General features: G+C 44.3%; 1 protein-coding gene across 2 annotated transcripts in view; it reads right to left on the reverse strand.

Moving 5' to 3' along the window:
* Positions 1-241: 241 nt before the first annotated feature.
* The window catches only part of LOC147903077 (uncharacterized), a 51815-nt gene continuing 30680 nt past the window's right edge, over positions 242-21376 (reverse strand). For both annotated transcript variants that reach the window (XM_087373581.1, XM_087373580.1), the window contains 3 exons: positions 1139-1433; positions 919-973; positions 242-818 (listed from right to left, as the gene is read on the reverse strand). In XM_087373581.1, coding sequence (XP_087229707.1) covers positions 744-818; positions 919-973; positions 1139-1433 — 425 coding nt within the window. In that variant the 3' untranslated portion in view covers positions 242-743. The remainder of the gene's footprint in view (positions 819-918; positions 974-1138; positions 1434-21376) is intronic.

Here is a 21376-nt window from a genome sequence, read left to right on the forward strand (position 1 = left end):
TAATCCGTAAGAGCAATGCTTTGAACGATCGCTTCTCTTATCCTGCCCAAAGAATCGTTTTGCATTCCATGTTTTCATCTGTGTATTTCCAGCTTTCAAACTGTTTTGTTGTGTCGACCGTATCAGTCATCATTGCAATAGTGCAAGTTCCTATTCATTTGGGCAATATCCTGAGTTAATTTTATTGTTAGCAAACATGTGTTTATTGTTGGATCATTTCTTAGTTATTCACATATCCGTTCCTCCTTAATGTGTGCTTCCTACTATCAATGGTCGCATCTTCTTCAACCTAGTATTTCTACACACAATTTGCTCCGATGATTCTCATTCGTTGAGCATAATAAAACGCCGGTTCCCAAAGAAAAGCAGTTTGTGCGTTTTCATGAACACGCTTGGCCAATGTACTGGAAGTCCTCTAAATAAACTAAATCTTAAGCATCAAAGACACATCTATTAAAGCCATCCCTCCTGATTTTGGCGGCATCATTTTACCAATCTATGCTGGTATAGTCTCATGTTCTGGCCTCGTTATAATCATTCTAATTCTCTGATATTCTGATGCTAATGATGTTTCAAATAGAATACCTTATTATTTCTCAAGCTTAAGACATGCCTTAGATTCTGAAGGCATCAAATGTGTCTCAATGAATCAGCTTTTAATTTGACATATTCAATGAGCTGGGGTTTTAAAAATGGTAGAAAATGTGGGATGCTGACACAAGCGCAGCTGAGCAGTTTATACTTCAAGTTTTGGCCAGTGCATTTAACAAAGACTTGTACGCTGCACCACAATCCTTAAATTTTGCCTCCGCTGTAGCCTGCAGGCATTTGCTCATTAATATCCATCTCCTGACGGCAAAATAAGCATAGACATAGGTATTCAATGATTGTATTGAGAGCAAAGAACGTAAACCCAACCTTGCATGCACCCTCATGTCGATCTGGGTGCCACTTCAAAGCTGACACACGGAATCTACAGAGCTCCAAAATCAACATAAGCCTTTCGTCATATATCTTCACGATATGAGAAACAAATGCTACCGCTTTTCTAACTCTTCCATTGTCAAAAAGCAGAAGATGCTGTCAACTTCCAAGAAAACAAGGAACTGTATACAGAGCCAAAGAAATAGAGCCTTACGCCTTTTTTAACTCTTCCATTGTCAAAGAACCAGAAGGTGATAATCCAAGAGTTTGCCTGTCTGAAGGTGATCCTATGGTGACTTCCATCTTCACCTTCTTCTTGCTGTTGGAATCACTCTTGCAATCACTATTGAAGGAGAACCCACTACTACTCTTTTCACTTGAAAATATGAACTCATCATAGATAAAGCCCCACCATTGACTGTAGTGACTTTTCTGAGATTGCCAAATAAACTGAAATGGATCACTTCTGAACTCTTTCTGTGAAGCCTCTCTATTTGCCTGACTAGATCCTGCATTGTTCGTAAAAAATTTAAAATGAGGAAAAAAACATTGTAAATTTTGCTAGCAATTCTTACCGCCCAGGAAAACTGATTCCAAAGAAAACTGAATTGAACATTTTGCTAATCCAAGAAGCAAAGCAGATGACAGACAAAATGCATGAGAGGCAACAGAAAATGCTTAAAATGGAGAATAAAATAGACACAGCTTATACCAAACTAAGTAGCACGGAGCAGAAAATGTAACAACATATGCCAGGATAAATTGTGCTGAGAAACGGATCAAATGCAAACTCCACAGGGCCACCGAAAGGATATCATGAACACTAGTGATGACCTGGTCAAGAACAAAATGGATGAGATAACTTTTACAATAAAAGAACAGCAAGAATAGAAAGAAAAAGCACTTAACATCCGGATTGTGGGAATAGAAGAAAGTGAGGATGAGGACATGGAGAAAGTCCTCACCAATGTTTTTCAAAATACAATGCACATATCAGCCACCACTAAATGGCAGGAAGCCTTTTAAGTAGGTAGGAAAGGAGAAAAGACAAGGCAAATACTAGCCAAGTTTCAGGACACTCAATCCCACAATGTGCTCAACAAAAAACATCACCTTAAGGGGCACTCCGTATGGATTAATGAGGACCTTACAAGGAGTCAATATGCCCAAAAGCTCACGAAGCTTGAAAAAACAGAGAAGCAAAAAATGAAGGTACACATGCATACATGAAAGATGAAAAGGCTGTCATTGCAGAAAAAAGTAAGGGGGCAGGGAAACACGCATAGGGACTAGAGACCCTCAGGATCAAAATGTGGAACATAGGAGGATGGACCTTGGATAAGGTCATCGCACTAGAAGAGGAAATAGCTGAGACAACCATACTTATAATTTTTGAAATATGGGAGCATGAGGGGAATGCGTCCCCAGAAAATCAAGGGTTCTCGAAAACATCAATGTGGAATGCAAAAACACACATACGCATCAGAATGACGTGGGAAAAAACAGCAAAGTAAGAAGACCCACATAAACAATATATGTGGTTAGAAATAATGGCAAGGGAGGGAAATATCAGATTGGCAGCATGCTATTTTGCACCTCCACAATCACCTATCTACAAAAATAATAGCTGCATATCCCAAGAAAATGCTCTCATGCATTTAAAGGTGGATATAGACAGGTTCTCTAAAGATAATGCAATTATTATTGCAAGAGATTATTATTAAGATAGTGCACGAACAGGATCAATGCAAGGCATCATAACAATGGATGGGAGAGACCCTATATGGATGGAGGAAGTGGAAGTCGACAATGAATAAAGAAGAGGCTGGAAAGGACATCAAAAGATGCGAGGGAATAACACCCATATGGGAAGGCAACTGCTCACATTATGTGGATAACTGGGGCTGCAAATCTGTAATGGCACATCAAATTTTCAAAACACGGGAGGAAACACATGCAAGACAGCTCAAGGATCAAGTGTAGTTGAATAGGAGCCACCAGTTGGTGAAAAATACCATTAATTAGTGTGGAGAAAGTAAGAGGGGTGAAAAGGAAGGGCTCATTAACCCAAGGCACTTCCAAAAATTAAAGAAGGAGGTCAAAGGCTCCTTAAAAGATCTGCAGCGGCACCTCTTCTCGATGTGCTTCACTCTCTCTCCCCTCTCTCTATTCTTCCATCTCGCTCACTCTCGAAAAAGGGGCACGAGCACCGCCAAGAGAATACGGAATCGCCAGCCTATCTAATGAGTCAATATGGAAGAGCTATAATGCGACATAGAGCTGATTGGTTTCTTTGATGATTTTGATTTGAAAATACACGCAGCACAGAAGGAGAATTCAGAAGACAACCACATCTTTGTAAGCTCTTGTAGGAGAGAAATCTCACCGGTCTGCTGCCAATAGCTTTCATGCTAGGAGGGATTCTGGTGATGAATGATCGGAACGGATGCACATAATTGCAGACATGGCTTTTTCCAATGAGAGTCTGGTGCTCCTTGTCGAAGCAGCGTGAAACAGTGTGAAGGAGTGAGGGGATGAAGGGGCGAGAGGGAATAGGAGGTGAGGGGTCACACAGGTAGAAATATGGGAGGGAGACAGACATGGAAGGGCAAGGGAAGGGAAACACGGATGAGGGGGGGCAGCAAGGAGCAAGGGAGATTCAAAGGAAGGGAGATGGAGTGCATTGAGGGGAAGGGCAGAGGCGAGTAAATTGGCTGAGAGAAATCTTGGAGGAAAGCTTGGAGCTCCAGCTATGGCGTCTTCCCATTCCTCACTCTTTTGACCTCCCACAGATCCTCTCATCTCGGCAAACAGCCTCTGCAGACTCTTTGCTCACCATGCCGAGGAAATCTAGCGAAACTCCTGCTTGGAAAAAAATTTGCTGATGTCCCCTAGCGACAGAAGCCCCCCCAGAAGGACACTTTTGAACCTGCCAAGCTTCGAGCCACCAATGAGCGTGGTCAGGGTGCTGTTATGTATGTGCTACCACCTACGTCTGAGGATGAGGAAAGTGCCTGAGAGAAATATTTTCAGCAGATTTCTTAGGCAGTAGGACCTGGTGTATATTCGGAAGAACGCCACCATAAGCTGTTGTAACACCTCTTGGAGTGGAGGGAGTTGGGGGGGGAGGCAGGGAGCAGAGGCAGAGAGGTGGAGGAGGAGAGAGGGTTAGTTTAGATTAATTAGATCTAAACTTAGGCTAAAGTGTTAATTATATTAGCAATTATTTTTTTCATTCAGACATTGCATTGCATCTACAAAACTTCTCAAATTTGCAAAATTCACTTCACAGACAATTGAAAGACAAAATTACAAACCCGCTGGAATAGATCCCATTGGAATCCGATGCTTCAATGTGTAGATCATGAAATTTGAATATTAGTAGACCCATTAGTTGAATATGTGATCACAAATCCATATACATAGCACATGATTGAATATATCAAACTTACTAGAAGTCTCTTTAGTCTAACCTAAGGGCAATGTCTAGGCATAATGGGGACAAGTAATGATGGTGAATAAAAAGAAAATTACCACACATCCCAAGTTAAGAATGGATTACAAAAGGCTTATACCTATGAAAGGGAGATAATAGCAATGGCACATGGACAAATGTGTTCTACATGTCACAAAATGAGCAAATATATAACAGATATGTTGCTGTCAGCAGCCCAAAAATGCTTCACTAAAAGCAAGGGAAGGAGTGTGGGATGCCATGTAATCACTAGTATGACGAGGATTGTAAGGATGATGCAAATAAACCCTGGGAAACAGTAGACACAGCAGAGAAATAAGACAAAACACAAACATATAAACCGTTGGTAAGGCATAAGAAAATGATATTTCTCAAGAGCAAACAGCTTCAGAGCTTTGAGGAGCAGAAATGAAATCCAAGAAAGTTCTTCAGAAATTGCATGGAAACTAACCTCAAGAGAGGAAAGCACAATGGGAAGACATGATACGGTTTGTCAAACACAACTATACTATCAAAGCAATTATAACTGAGGAGGACGTGGGTAAAGGCCTCAAAAAGCTAGCCAATGGGAAAGCTCCAGACGTGCAAGGGCTAGTGGCAAAAATGTTGGCAAGGGGAGGCAAGAAGACAAAGAAAATGCTTACTAGGCTTACGATCATGGCTCTAGAATAAGGGTGTGTCACGAGGGCGTGATTTCTGGCGTATGCATGTTGGCTTGCATGTGGAAAGGACCCTCGGAAAGCAAGGAGCAAGGTCCTACGTTGCTTGGAATGCTAGAAACCCCTAGCAATTAATGCCTTGGGGGTAAAAATGGTGGTCAGGTCCAAGAGGGGGCAAAAAGCCCTAAGGTCCAAAGTTGGTCATTGGAATGGTCCCCATAGAAGGGGCATGGGGAAAATGTAACTTGAGTTGGTCATTGGTGATGACCAACTAGAAGGCCTAGGGGCAATTTAAGTTCCAAATGGCAATTGAATCGTGGGCTGCCACGTGGCCAGCTCATGAAAACGTTTTTGGAAAGAAATTCCTTGGAAAGCTCTTGGCAAGTCGACGTACGTAGGCGGGTTGGACAACAGCGGGATGACGCACGCGAAGGGACGACGGGGCTGGCTGGCTTTGGGAGGGTGATCTTCCTCAAACAATTTTTGGCTTACTAGAGATGGCGCACGGGGGAGTGTGTTGTGGGCTAGCTGGACATCGCAAGTTGCACTTAATTCTTCGTTGGCTTCGTGAGTGGTGGGCGCTAGCTGAGGAGATCTTGGCCGTTGGAGAACACCCGGGATGGCGAGCTGCTGCGAGGGAGCTTGCTAGGTGCAAACGGTGCCCTTTGAAGCCTTAGTCCAAGGGATTCTTGGTGCTGTGGGACCCGTACGTAGCTGGAGTACGTGACTTAGGACTGGAGGTCGAGCTGTCTATTTGGCGGTACCTACAGGTGGCGAGTGTATTTCGGGACGGCCAGGCTTGGCGTAAAGGCCAACACCATGGACATAGGCTGGGTGAGCAAGGCTGCAAACCTGTGGCTGTCGTCAGCTGTCGTTCGTGCATGGCCAGCCATTAGCTGATACCTTCACAACTTGTCTTGGAAGAGAGACCCCTGGCTGGTCACAAGGCTTAAGTGGTAAAGAGCAAAGTAATCCTGGGACCTAGGCTGGTCTCGATGAGCTGTTCCAGCAGCTGCAAATCTTCTTGGAGAACAAGCAGGGCATGCAGGGTATCTTAGTCTATTTGTAGGCTGAAGTTTGAAGAGATGGTTAAACATTTTAATGCATTTGCTGGGCAGAAGAATTCGCAGTGTGAAGTCTTTCTCCTAGCTCATGATTGCACGGATGCTAGCTGGGTATTTATGGTTTTCTAACCAATCGCTGGGCAGGTAAGAGGTCAAGAGGACACTTAAGGCAGCTAAGGGAAACTGTGTGACCCAGCAGTGGCTGCTAGGAACTGTCCTTAGCTGAGAACTAGTGTTGTGGAACTGAAATGGATGCCTTTCCGCCATGCTTGGTGAGAGTTATTTGCAGCAAAGATTATGCTTTGGCCATGGGTGCCAAATGGGCTGTGTAATGTCATTGATGCCAAAGGGATGGTACAGGTGTGACTGCCATAGTGCTTGATGTGTTGTGATGCCAGTTCTCTTATGGGAAACAAGTTGTTATATCAGGATATGCTCGACCCATAGGGTGAGAGACTATTGGTCATGGCAATCCTGGAGAGAAGAGAAAGCTTATGTATGCTTTCTTTTTTTTATTTGAGCACATAGTTAACTTTTTGGACACTCTATGGGGAACTGTGTGGCCAAGTGTGGTCACTAGTGACAGTTTCGGGCTGTGTGCAAGCTTCCTGGACTAGGGTGACCTACTGCCAGGAGTGGTGAGAGCAGTGAACAGTAAAGCTATGCAGGGTATGTGCATGCCCAATGGGATGTGGAATGCACCAGTTGTAAGAAGGAATGTATCCTTTAAGTAGCCTCGAATTCTGGGTCTCTCACTTAATTAAAGAAATACCGAAAGGGGCACCAAGGCCGAAAGGGGCACCAAGGTTTGGGGCCAATCTGTGTCTTTGTCTTGGTGCAGGGGCACTCTAGCTCCCAATCTACAGGTTATACTTTTGCTGAATTGTTAATGTAACAGTGTTGACTGGTTACTTGTTAGTTTTACTGCCCTTTAATTTATTGAATTGTTAATGTAACAGTGTTGACTGGTTACTTGTTAGTTTTACTTTATACTTTTGCTGAATTGTTAATGTAACAGTGTTGACTGGTTACTTGTTAGTTTTACTGCCCTTTAATTTATTGAAGGCCGGTTTCATGGTTTCATCGCCGAGACATCACCAACTTTCTCAAGGGGGTCAGTCTGTGGTTGCTTTGGTGAGGAGACATCAACATCTTCTTTAAGGAGGTGAGCCTGTGGTTGCCTCTGGTGCAAGTATCTCTTGCTGTCATTGAAATGCAGCAAGGAAAATTCAGCAAGTACGTCACAGAGTGACGAGGATTGGGATAGCGGACATGAGTCTTCCCAGGATGGACAATCTTTGCTTGAGGGAGCTTCTGTTGATGATGATCAGAATGCTGATTGGCGGCCATATGGACCTACCCTATGCCATTGAATAAACAACCAATAGCTATGTGAAATGGACAGGATGCTCCATTGCAACAGTTTATTCAAGGTCAAATCAGGGACAGCAAGTCATTCCGCATCCCTTAGTGGATCCAGAATATTTTCATGGTGGTTAAGTGTTTCAAGCAGTGGCTTGCCATGGGAATGGCCAAGGAATGCTTGGAAATCACCCTGTTGGTTTTCATCCTGGAATGCAAGGTATGCAAGGGATTATGCTTGGGGGTATGCAGGTTGGAATGCTGAGAGTTATGAATGGAAACCCTGGCATGCAGCCAGGATTGCAAAGTGGAATGCATGGATGATGGCACTTTGCGAGCTCTTGTAGGCATGCTTGGTATGCAGGGTACTCGGGCTGGTATAGCAAACCCTGCTGTGGGAAATGGCAATGGTGGTCAGACTTTTGTTGTCTAGTGTGATGTATGTGCGAATATCTTTGGTGCAATTCTCTTGCAGAATGGATGGGTTGTTGCCAAAAAAGTCTATGGGCCAACACTGCCTCTTGTTGCAGAATGGACGCTGAAAGCGCTGAAAGAAATTTGCAAGTATTGAGAAAGATTTGCTGGCTGTGGCTCTTGCTCTCTCTGCATGGGAGCATTAGTTGCTAGGGGCTGACTTCACTGTGCAGACAGATTATCAGACCTTAAGATATCTGCCTCACTCAGACTAGGTTGTCTGAGAAGCATAAGCGTTGAGTGATGAGTTGATTGAGGATTCTGCACGGCTCTATGATCAGTTGTCTGATGGACATCACCATGCAATATACTCCCACAGATGGATTCTTTCAGATGTATTGTCGTCTCTGGTGTTACAAGCAATTTAGGCCTAGCGTGCAGGGCATCGATGTACTGATGCTTTAGTGAAAGCAGTGCAGACTTCCTTTGGCCAGCTTTGTGACAAGAGATGGATGCTTTTGTAGGGATTTGCGTCGTATGTTAGCAGATCAGTAATGTAATTTACTGCTTGAAGCCCTTTGGAGGATTCATAATGCTTGAAATGTGAATCTTCTCAAACCTTTCCAAGGAGATGTGCCAGAAGTTATGCCTTCTGTGTGTAGCCAGATGAGATCTTAGTTCCAGAGCAGGTATTGACACATTAGGGAAGGAAAGCTAGAGGTAAAGTATCCTGTCACTATCTAGTGAAGTTTTGGAATCATTCACCATTGTATGAGAAGTGGCTGGAAGAGGGTGCTCTAGTAGAGACACCTCAGTTGTTGCAGCTTTGCTTGGAAGCTTTTTAGCTTGAGCCAACTTTGGTTGAGGCTCCTTCAGGCTCAGCAGAGCGTAAGTCTGGAGCATGGCCTAATGCTCAAGAGAGGGGTATTAGCTTTGTCTCTTTGTTACAGACAAGCTCAGATATCTAGAGGTCGCTTGGTGACATTGTTTGTTCCACCTGAGGTATTGCTTGCTGACAGTATGTCTAGCTTGGGACTTCTTGTACTAGTCACTATGAGTTTGTTTCTGCAGGTTATATGGATTGCTATCCTATGTTTTGAACAATCGATATGCTGTCATAAATGGTATTACATGCTTTAATGATGGTATATTCACATGTATTTCAGAATGCAATCGAGGACGCTTGCAATGTTTCAAGAGGGGTATGGTGATTTCTGACGCATGCATGTTACCCTGCATGTGGGCAGGACCTTGGGAAAGCAAGGAGCAAGGTCTTAGGTTGCTTGGAATGCTAGAAACCCTAGCAATTTATGCCTTGGGGCTAAAAATGGTGGTTGGGTCCAAGAGGGGGCAAAAAGCCCTAAGGATCCAAAGTTGTTCATTGGAATGGTCCCCATAGAAGGGGCAAGGGGCAAGGGCAAATGTAATATACCTTTGTAAGACTAGAATATGTCCAATTGTACAAATTTAGGATTTTTTTTTTCTTGGTTGGTCGTTGGTAACTTAAGTTGGTCATTGGTGATGACCAACTAGAAGGCATGGGGGCAATTTGAGTTCCAAATGGCAATTGAATCGTGGGCAGCCACGTGGCCAGCCCATGCAAATGTTTTTCGAAAGAAATTCCTTGGAAAGCTCTTGGCAAGTCGACGTACGTAGGCGGGCTGGACAACAGCGGGATGGTGAATGCAAAGGGACAATGGGGCTGGTTGGCTTTAGGGGGGTGATCTTCCTCAAACGATTTTTAGGTTGCTACAGATGGCGCATGGAAGAGTGTGTTGTGGGCTGGCTGGACGTCGCAAGTCACACTTAATTCTTCGTTGGCTTCGTGAGTGGTCGGTGCTAGCTGAGGAGATCTTGAATGTTGGAGGATACACTCGGAGGGAGCTTGCTAGGTGCAAGCGGTGCCCTTTGAAGCCTTAGTCTTGGTGTTGTGGGACCCGCGTACGTAGCTGGAGTACGTGACCTAGGACTGGAGGTAGAGCTGTCCATTTGGCCGTACCTACAATTGGCGAGTGTATTTCGGGACGGCCAGGCTCGGCATAAAGGCCAGCACCATGGACATAGGCTCGGTGATCAAGGCTGCAAACCTGTGGCTGTCGTCAGCTGTCGTTCGTGCAGCATGGCCAGCCATTAGCTGATGCCTTCATAACTCGTCTTGGAAGAGAGACCCCTGGCTGGTCACAAGGCTTAATTGGTAAATAGCAAAGTAGTCTTGGGCCTGGGCTGGTCTCTATGAGCTGTTCCAGCAGCTGCGAGCCTTCTTGGAGAACAAGCAGGGCATGTAGGGCATGCAGGGTATCTCAGTCTATTTGTAGGTTGAAGTTTGAAGAGCTGATTAAACATTTTAATGCATTTGCCCATAGGGTAAGAGACTATTAGTCATGGCACTCCTGGAGAGAGAAGAAAGCTTATGTATGCTTTCTTTTTCTGCTTTGAGTAGATAGTTAACTTTTTGGGCACTAGTGACAGCTATGGGGAACTATGTAGCCAAGTGTGGTCACTAGTGACAGTTCTGGGCTGTGTGCAAGCTTCCTGGACTAGAGATGGAGACCTACTGCCAGGAGTGGTGAGAGCAGTGAACATTAAAGGCTATGCAGGGTATGTGCATGCCCAATGGGATGTGGAATGCCCCAGTTGTAAGAAGGAATGTATCCTTTATGTAGCCTAGAATTCTGGGTCTCTCGCTTAATTAAAGAAATACCAAAAGGGGCGCCAAGGTTTGGGGCTGGTGTAGGAGCACTCTAGCTCCCAATCTGCTGGTAATACTTTTGCTGAATTGTTATTGCAACAATGTTGACTGGTACTTGTTAGTTTTACTGCCCTTTAATTTATTGAAGGCCGGTTTCAGGGTGTCCTTTAGAATGAGTAGGATTGTACCGATCCATAAGGGGATGACAGGAAGATGCAAAGAATTATCAAGCAATCATTGTGAGCAACCTAATCGAAAAACTATAAGGCACTATCAAATCAGCAAATGAGTGGAGGAACAAGCTCAAAGCACCATTTCAAGAAACATTTCCTCCCAAACACTCGATGGTTGATCATTTGGTTGTTATAAGGGCTGCAGCAGCAACAGCCAAACATAACAAACAAGCCCTCTACTGTTGCTTTGTAGATGTCAAGAAAGCCTTCCACACAGTTCCACTGAAGAAGTTGTATTAAAGGCTGGAAAAACTTCCAAGTCCCTCTAGAACTTAGAGACGCCACATATCAACAACCACTTGTAGACGGCTCATGTTCCAAGGGAAGAGCTGCCATCACAAGCTATCCCAACAAGTACTTGCTACATAACAAGTTTGTAATATTTTTCTTTCACCGAATGTAAGCGAACACTATTGCTAAATAATGATCGCCAGACCCATAGATCCTGAAGGGTCTCATGCAGAGTTTAATACAATCATATCATATTATCTCATCTCTCTCTCTCTCTCTCTCTCTCTCCCCCCGGCTCCCGCTCCCGCCGCCTGCACCGCCTAGCTCTCCCAGCTCCTCCCGTCTCCTTTCCCGCTCCCGCCTAGCGGGTCTGCTGCAGTCACAACAGCACAGCAAACAGTAGAAAAAGAGCGGCCTCGCGGCAGCAGAAGCGTCAGCAACATCAGTTCATCCCAAGCCCAGGTCGCGCAGGAGGGGGCAGCCTTCTTTTCGCACATCCTCAGCCTACAAGAGGTACAAGAGTTACCTATCTTCAGCCCCCAGGCTGGGCTGATCCCTAGGCTCAGTCTGGGGTGTGGTGTTAGAGATAGCAAGAGGGCCCCCAGTTATTCACAGGCCATCATGGAGCCCCCAAAGGTGAAGACCTTTGTTTCAACCCCTATCAAAAAACCCTCCTACTCCGACATTGCAGCAACACCCAGCCCATACACATTGCATTACAAGCGGAGGGTTGGCTCAGACCCACAGGAGCAGATTATTTTCTACAGCAGGAAGTAAGGGAGCTTAGACTTATGGTTGCAGCTCTCGGGAAGAAAGTGAAGGAGATGGAGAACAATGGCAAACAAGACATCATACAAGAAGCACAGATACACATGGAAGCAAAACCTACACCACAGTTGGTAACCAAAGTCCATGACATGGCTACCAATGAGGTCAAATTGATCAAAGAGGAAATCTCAGCAACAATGGACAGCAAAATCAACAAAATTGAAGTATATGGACAGGTGCAAGAACAAGAAAAGAGGGCGGCTGATGCTCGATCTCTACGCATTGGAGGATTACTTGAAGATTGGCATGAAGTGAGCGTGGCAAAAAAAATGTATAATATCATAGCAGCAACCCCTCAGATTGAATGGGACCTAAAGGATATAACCATTGTGGCTCCTCTTGGGAGACAAGCGAAAGTGGTACTCAATGACATGAAAGCAAGAATCAAGATTCTCATGCAAACAAATAAGTTGAGAGGCACCAAGGTATGGATATCAAAGGAGCTCACCCTGATTCAGCTCAAGATGAAATCCATAGAATTGAACAAAGTGAAGGACGCTCGCAAAGAAGGGAAATGGGCTGTCTACAGAGATGGAAAAGCACTTATCAAAGATTTTAAATCCAAACCCAAGGACTCTTAGTCTTAAACTAATGTAATACAGGCTGACTATCTCACCTAGTATAATGTAGCTTATCTATAATAACTTTGGAAGTGGTTATATGCACTACCAAGAGACTCTCAGTCTATAACTGATGTTTTGTGTTTACCCTTTTGGTGTGTGTGCTTTGTCTCATAGTCCCGCGAGGGCTTCTGTAGACGTGAATCTCTCTCTCTCTCTCTCTCTCTCTCTCTCTCTAATCAAAGAGTTTAAATCAAAACCAAAAGACGTTGTTTACTCTTCCAGAATATCATGTAGGTACTCTAAATAATATGGGTTGCTTTTTGCAATCCTTGGAAGCTGCCATAGAGGGTTTCTTGCTGTCCCATAGACCGTCTGGTTTCCAGTGGACGTTAATAGACTTTCTTTCTTTCTTTTCTCTCTCTCTCTCTCTCTCTCTCTCTCTCACACACACACACACACATGGAGTGTGCGAGCTGCTTTGCGTAAGCTTCACAACAAGAGAGCCCAGCACCATATGAGGGTCTATAGACGGAGCACTTTGCTCATGGGCCGGAGGTCCTTGCCCCAATCCTGGTACGGATGTTTAGTAAATTAGTATGCCAAGGCTTCTATACCCCTTGGAGCACCCCCAACACTGTATTGATATACAAGGCTGGGGACCCTATGGATACAAGGAACTAGTGCACTATTATGATTGACTACATATTGGCCAAGATCTATAGGTCTGTACTAGAGAGAAAGACTAGTAGATTTGGGGAGATTTAGGGACAGAGGTCATTGAGGCAGGCGGGATTTTGGAGGCATCATTCGACTTTGGACCACATTTTGACTTTGGACTGCATCAAAGGAGCGGCGATCGAGATTTTAGAAAGTCATGCTTACTTCATGGACTTTTGAAAGGCTTTTGGCACACTCCCATAGACATGCATGCTTAGGAGGCTCTAGGAGTTGAGGATCCTAAGAATCATGACTGGGGGGTGATGAGATTATATGAGTCAGTCAGAACAATGGTATGGGCCCTAGGAGATATGTCGAACTGGATTGAGAGCGTGATTGGTATGAAGTAAGGATGCCCTCTATCACCGACACTTTTTGGGCTTACATCAATGAGATCATGATCTTTGTTCATTGTCTTAGAGGTGAAGGGTCACTATTGGCGGACTTGATGATATTGGTATTCGCAAATGATATCGTTCTCTTATCCCTTAGCAATGGGTTTACTAAACACCTGGAGGCCTTGGAGATGTTTTGCAAGAGAGAGGCCTGACTATTAACCTTGGAAAGACCAAGGTTATGATATTTAACACCTCACGACCAGCCCTGCACATACTAGTTTCATATACCAAGGGGAGCAAATGGAGATTGGACAAGCATATACTTACTACATATACTTACTACGGAGTAGTGTTTATCAAGCCAGTATTCATATGCTTCATGCATTTTTTATACCCTGGTGAGATGGATGGCCATGTATGCAGCACCTTTCTAGGATGCGTAATCTCGGTAGAAGCTGAGTGGACGATTTTTGAGAGGCTATGCATACTTATAGAATCCAAGATGATTCAAAGTAGGCCCTCAATCTCTCATCATATAGTACAAGCAGAGTTGCTATGACACCACTTGAAACAAAGGCTATCTTTTGGACATTGACATATTTGCACCAGTGATGGGGGCTATGCCTACTTGGAGAATATTGAGGCTAGTTTTGGAGTCATCTATGAGATAGAAACCACGGCGCAGTCACTTTGGCTTGGTATGCACGTCCATTGCAATGGTTCTCTAGCCAAGATATCAAGGTAGGCTGACTCCCATCTTTTGAATACAGTCTGGAGGTTTCTTCTCCTCGGATATCACTGGATGAAATCAAGTGTATCATGCGGGTGGATCTATCAACTTGGTGAAGTTGGAGAGAGAATTCGAATCGGGCTTTCTAAGATTGTGTAAGGAGCTCTTGTATGTCATGATTTCAAGGTTAGGGGAGGAATGCTTGTGTGAGGAGCTCTCGCACATCACGGTTTCAAGACTGGGGGAGGAAAGATTCTGTAAGACGCTCTTGGACTGTGAAAGATGGAGGAGCAGGAGGACACGTTTGGGAGGGGATCCATTGTGAGAGGGGATAGAAGTTGCAGGAAAAGTGCAAGAGAGAGGTTGAGAGGTAACGGTGAAAGGAGCCGGAAATGACGAAGGAGTAATTGGACAAAACTATGAAAGAAGTCGAAAACGGTGAGTGAAATGGAATAATAGAGGCTTAAGTAGAGTGAAGGCCATCACGGTGGTCTGGCTCATGCAACGGTGGTTGCTTGAGGCAGCTAAACCATGTCTTTTTATTCCAAATTAGGTAGAGTGCAGTTAATTAGCAGCCACCGTTGTAACCCAAACTGGATGAAATAGCAATTCACTTTGGCACTGTGGGATAGTTTGCAATCGACACAGGACTCCTCTGAAGCAAATCATGGTTCCCAGGGCAAGATGCCTAGCGCTGGAAATTCCATACACTCCTCGGAAAACAGGCTAAAACTGTAGAAATCGAATCGCCAACAAGAAAGAGTGCTGGGAGAGAAGGGTAACCTAGGGCCCAAAAATAAGGGTTGGACCCCCCCCCCCCCCCCCAAGGGTCTTTATTGCAATAGAATAAGACTTTGTACAACTGGCTCTCACAAGAGCATGGACTAAGTACAATCTGCGTGTTCTAGAGCTCTGAGGCTCTTCTTTTAAAGACTTAACCTCCAATCCATAAGCAAGAGCTGCTTCCGCACTTAGGCTGTCTCTCATTTTCTTGTGTTCAGTTGAAGCCCATAGACTTCTAGGATCGGGATGATAGTGATGAAAATACGAGAGTTTCTTCAAATAGAAAGGACATCTATAAGAAGTGAACGAGACGAAAGGTGTTTGAGGGAAAACAATAAAACTTATTCTTGGTTAACCAACTTCACCATTCTTTGACCGAAGTCAATTCTGATAAAGATTACTCTTTATTCTCTTAGGAGAAGTCCCAAATGGTGACATCCCCTCGGCTTCTAAACAGATTTCCTCAACTGAAATGCTTCTTGATACAACTGTATAACTTGAGGATACTCTGATAAGAATTCCTCATCTACCCACTTGGCATCGAGTGCCGAATAATTCGTAAACTTGACAAGGTATCTACGGATAACCTTGCCTCTGGGTCCTTTCTTCTCTATATGATATACAATTTGTTCTGGTTGTAGAATCTCCTCCATCTCTTCCACCTCTGGTGGCTCTTCTTGAACTGGTTCCGTGGGTTGTGGTCCTTGATACTTCTTTAGAAGACTCACATGAAAAGCATTGTGAACCTTCCAAGTCTCAGGCAGCACTTGTTGGAGAATAGGAGGGAATGAATCACTCAAACCTCCACCCAAGATCTCTCCCACTCTTCCACACACTCAACTCAGATAGATGATCACAGATGCAATAAATATCAACTTAAACGGAGAGAGAGAAAGAGTATATTCATCCACCGGATGGTTGAGAGATTGAGAGGGAGAGAGATTTGGAGTAGGGAGTGAAGGAGACACACTCACCGTAGTCACACACCAGTGGGTGGGGATGAAACAATAAGTGGTACCTCCCCAAGTACACACACTAGTATATATATCTGTGGATAAGACTAGGGCCACTAAGTACCTAAGTACAATGTGTACTTAGTGTACTTAGTAGTACTAGAATAAAACTGTTACAAGGGTGGCCAGTGCCTTTACCCCAACAACCTCCCACTTAAAGGCAGTGTGCCCATAAGAGAGAGTAAAGAAAAAACAGCAGTATACATCATCATGTACAAGACCAATTGGTCTGCTTATCCTATACCCATAAGCCGTCTGCAGTGTGCAAACCGCTCAGCAGCCAATCCTTTGGTCAACAGATCTGCTGGATTGTCATCAGTGTGAACTTTCACAAGTTGAAGTTGCTTGTTCTCAAGCACCTCCCTGATAAAATGATACTTCACGTCGATGTGCTTCGTCTTTGCATGAAAAACAGGATTTCGTGCCAACTGTATGGCACTCTGCTGACTGTCACAATGCAACAATGGAATCTCCAATGGATAACCCAAATCTGCTACTAACCGAGATAGCCATATAGCCTCCTTGCATGCCTCAGTGGCTGCAATATATTCAGCTTCTGTGGTAGACAATGCAACGCATTGCTGCATTCTAGATACCCACGACACTGCACCTCCAGTGAAAGTGAAAACGTATCCGGTAGTAGACTTCCGGGTATCAGGGTGACCGGCATAATCAGAGTTTGTATAACCTTGCACTTTTGCATCTTGACTGCCGAAACATATACACAAATCTTGTGTACCCTTCAGGTATCTCATGATACCTTTCACTGCATTCCAATGCTTCTTGCCGGGGTTTGCCATGTATCTACTAACCACTCCCACTGCAAACGCAATATCGGGCCTGGTTGCAACCATAGCATACATGAGACTGCCACACGCTGATGCATACGGGATCTTTGACATCTCAGCTCTCTCAGCATCTGTCTGAGGGCTGTCCAAAGCACTGATTTTCACATAAGGAGGCAATGGAGTACCAATACTCTTCCCCCCCTCCATGTGAAATCTCTGCAAGACCTTGCCAATATATTCCTTCTGAGACAAGTATAGCAACCGCTTTTCCCTATCCCGAAGTATCCGCATACCCAATATATGGTTGGCATCACCAAGATCTTTCATATCAAAGGTCTGGTGCAATCTCTTTTTCAAGGCATTCATCTCATTATGAGATTTTCCAGCAATTAACATGTCATCCACATACAAAATGAGGATAAGTAAACTGCCATCTGAAGCTTTCTTGGTATACAAGCAGTGATCAATGTCACTTCTCCTGTAACCCTGGGTTCGCATGAATGTATCAAACTTATGATACCATTCCCTGGGTGCCTGCTTTAGACCATAAAGACTTTTCTTTAGTTTGCATACAAGCTTCTCTTTGCCCTTCACTGTAAAACCCTCTGGCTGCTGCATAAAAATTTCCTCATGTAAATCACCATGAAGAAATGCTGTCTTGACATCCATTTGGACCAAGTCCATATCTGCATGTGCAACCAATGCTAATACAGTTCTGAGTGTTGTCATCTTAACAACAGGAGAGAATATCTCGTCAAAGTCAACACCATATTCCTGCTTGAACCCCTTGGCAACCAGTCTGGCTTTATGCTTTGGCTTTTCACCAGGTGTGACCTTAAGTCGATAAACCCATTTGCATGGCAGTACCTTCTTACCAGTAGGCAAGGATACCAATTCCCAAGTGCCATTCTTGTGAAGGCTGTCCATTTCAGCCTTCATAGCAAGATCCCATTGAACCTTGTCTGCCCTCTGCCTAGCCTCTCTGTAGCATGAAGGCTCTCCACAATCAGTGAGCATCAAATAATCAATGCCTGGAACAAATCTTTCTGGCTGCCGCGTCGGTCTAGTTGACCTTCTAACCCAATGACCATCGTCTTGAGCTGGCTGTCCAGCCTGTTCATCACCCAGATAAGGTGGCTGTCCCATGTCTCCTGGCTGCATTTGCATGTCAGGAAGATCACCTAACTGTGCTTCATCCATTGGGATGTCTTCTGCCATACCTGGCTGTCCATTAGGACCTGCTGCAGCATCATTTAATGGCTGGTTATGCTGCTGTTGTGGCTGATTTACAGCCTGTTCGTGTTGCCCATGATGCCTGTCATCATCAATAGTTACTTTTAAAGGTCCCTGCTGTACAACAGGTTCTTTGAACATGATGGTTTCATCAAACACGACATCATTGCTGCGTATAAGCTTTCTGTTCTTGGGATCCCAAATCTTGTAGCCCATCTCACCTTTGTCACCGTAACCTAGGAATATGCATTTAAGAGACTTTGGATCCAGTTTAGTTCTGTCCTCCCTGCGTACATGCACATACGCGACACAACCAAAGACCCGTAGGTGTTTGTAAGACGGAGGCTTACCCGTCCATGCCTGTTCAGGCACACCACCACATAGTCTCTTGTTTGGTGACCTATTAATAAGGTGCACAGCTGTCTTTACAGCTTCAGCCCAAAATGTGTGGGGCAGTGCAGCATGTGACAACATGGATTTGACTTTCTCTTGAATGGTCCTGAACATTTTTTCAGCTGTACCATTCTGTGGAGGATCATATGGTGCAGACAACACCCTTTGAATACCCTTTGCCTCACAGAATTCTTGAAATTCTTTGGACAAATACTCTCCACCATTGTCAGATCGTAAGGCTTTCAGTTTTTTGCCTGTCTCATTTTCGACCAGTGCAACAAACTTAGTGAAAGCCTTGAACGTATCACTCTTCTTTCTGAGAGTGTAAACCCACACTTTTCGGGTGGCGTCATCTATGAATGACAGTATGTACTTTGAACCTCCTAAAGAGAGTGTAGGCATCTCACACACATCTGTATGTACTAGCTCCAAGAGCTGTAATTTCTGATCTGACCTTCTCTTATGAGGTATTTGTACTTGACGACCGTAGAGACAAAATTCACATTTCTTTAAATCTGAAAATTTTAGACTCGGCAAGTAACCAAAATGAGCCAATTGCTCCATTCCCTTAATACTCATATGGCCAAGCCGGCTATGCCACAATGAAATCTTTGGTAGCTCGGTGGCATTTACATCAGAATGTGGACAATGTCCACCATGAAGTGAATACAAAGTATCAACCTTAGGACCTTTGGCAATAGCCATTGCCCCTTTGCTGATTTTCCATTTCTGATTACCAAAGGTGGTATGATAACCATCGTCATCCAACAACCCTGTGGAAATCAAGTTTTTCTTCACCTCAGGAACATGCCTGACCCCTTTGAGCATTAACTGCTGGCCATTTTCAAGAACAAGCCTGACATCACCTATGCCAATGATAGAACATGCATGGTTATCACCAAGAAAGACAACTCCCTTTTGCCCTCCTGCATATCTGACAAACAGATTTCTGTAGGATGTCACATGAAAGGAAGCACCTGAATCTATAATCCAGGAAAACATATCTGATCCATCACCAGCATGAAGTGTATGAGCCTCCAGTGAAGAGGTGAAACATATCTCACGTCCACTGTCACTGTCACTAACATAAGTAACATTCAGCTCCTCTTTTTCTTTGCCCTTAGACTTGCCTTGAGCCTTGCCTTCTTTGGCTCTCTGGTCATTCTTCTTTTGAAAACACTTTTTCTCAATATGTCCCTTCTTGCCGCAATAGTTGCATACAAGATCACTCTTAGAGCGGGACTTGCTCCTCTCTCTTTCTTTGTCTTTTCCACGTGTTTTGGACCTGCTGCGTGCATTCAAAGCATTTGACTTCCCAATAGCATTGTTCTTTCTGTTCATCTCTTCCTGTAGAAGAGCACTCTCCACATCTGCAAATAACAGAATGGCTTTTGAGTTGCTGGTAGAAGTCCTGAATGTGTCCCATGACTCAGGTAGAGAACATAGGATGAGTGTAGCTTTCAGCTCATCATCGAGCTTCAACCCCTGGTTGATCACCTGGCTGAATATGCTGTTAAACTCAATAATATGAGTGGACATAGCTGTCCCCTCCTTCATTTGAAGACCAACAAGCTTTTTTAGCCAGTAAGCTTTTCCCGTGGCACTTTTCTTGGCATAAGTATCCTCAAGACGTTGCCACATCTTCCACGCAGTAGGTTCATCCCTGATGCCTACAACCAATGAATCAACAACTGTAAGCATAATGGTCGACCTGGCCAAGCCGTCCATCTCCTCCCACTGCTCATCAGTAACGTTGGGGGGCTTAACACCCTTCTCCTTTATAGGCTTGTACTGGTCCTTCTGCATCAGCACATTGTAGCATTGTGTCCTCCATATGTCGTAATTTTTAGCTCCTTCGAGCTTCTTTATCTGAAACAAGGACGACACGTCGCTACCGGAACTCATAGTAAAGAAAGTAGACTCCCTGTAGGTGTGCAATTAAGCACTAGTCACTCCAAGAAAAAATTCTCCCGCAGCGGAAGTACGATCAAAAGTGAACTTGGTACTGTTTCAGTGGCATAAAACCAACTGAAAGTCTTTCTCCCACTTGCTGCAGAAACAGTGACTTTTTGACAGTCAAATTTGGTCAAACTTGCTGTTTGACAGTCCAGGACTGTCAAGAAACAGTGAATCTCTGATTTTGGATGAAAATCTCTGATTTTAGACCTCCATATGCTCCAGAAACTTCCCCCCCAACTGAATTTACAGTTTGGAAGTAAGGTGGCTCAAAAGCCCTTTGAATGCATGAAGAAAATCAGGGATGTGACCTCCAATTTGAAAAGATTGACCTTTGACCAAACACTGTAAGTCAAATTTGCACTTTCAAAGCATAGTAGTGCTCCACAAGATAGCCTGATGCATGTAGAGTGCTTCCACTTGACAAATTGCCGGTCAGGCTACAAAAGCCCCAAATTTGACTAAAGTCAAACTTGGTCAAAATCGACCAAATCTGTACCAAATGTGATTGTACTTTCAGCAACAAGCTAAAGCATTTGTCACAAGCATAATAGCATCAAAAGCCCCTTGAATTGGCAGCACATTCCGTGCATTGACACAGTAAATGGCATCAACTGCTACTGCTCACACAAGGCGTTTGACTGCAAATCCATTGAGTTGCATCCAACAAAGCATACACTGCAAGTATCAAGTACAGATCTGTCCAATGCATACTCTCAGTGCCACCACTGTGTACAATCACTGGCCAAGTGATAAGACCTGTCTCGACACTGTTTACGGCATTTGATAAGCCTCAGTGCGAGTGAAAGCCCTGCCCCAAGTAGAACACCTGGCTCAAATGCCAGTGGCGAAAGACAATGTTTTCCCGTTGTGAAAGACAATGTTTTCCCGTGGAAAACAGATAAACAGAAAAGAAATGTTCCTCGATCTGTGGTACCCTGACTGTTGGCTGTACTTGAAAGTCAAGTACAGCAGTGCTGTAC

The sequence above is a fragment of the Dipteris shenzhenensis genome, chromosome 4 (assembly GCF_047967505.1).
Source record: "Dipteris shenzhenensis isolate YYH24624 ecotype China chromosome 4, Dip_SZ_1.0, whole genome shotgun sequence".
Classification (NCBI taxonomy): Eukaryota; Viridiplantae; Streptophyta; class Polypodiopsida; order Gleicheniales; family Dipteridaceae; genus Dipteris; species Dipteris shenzhenensis.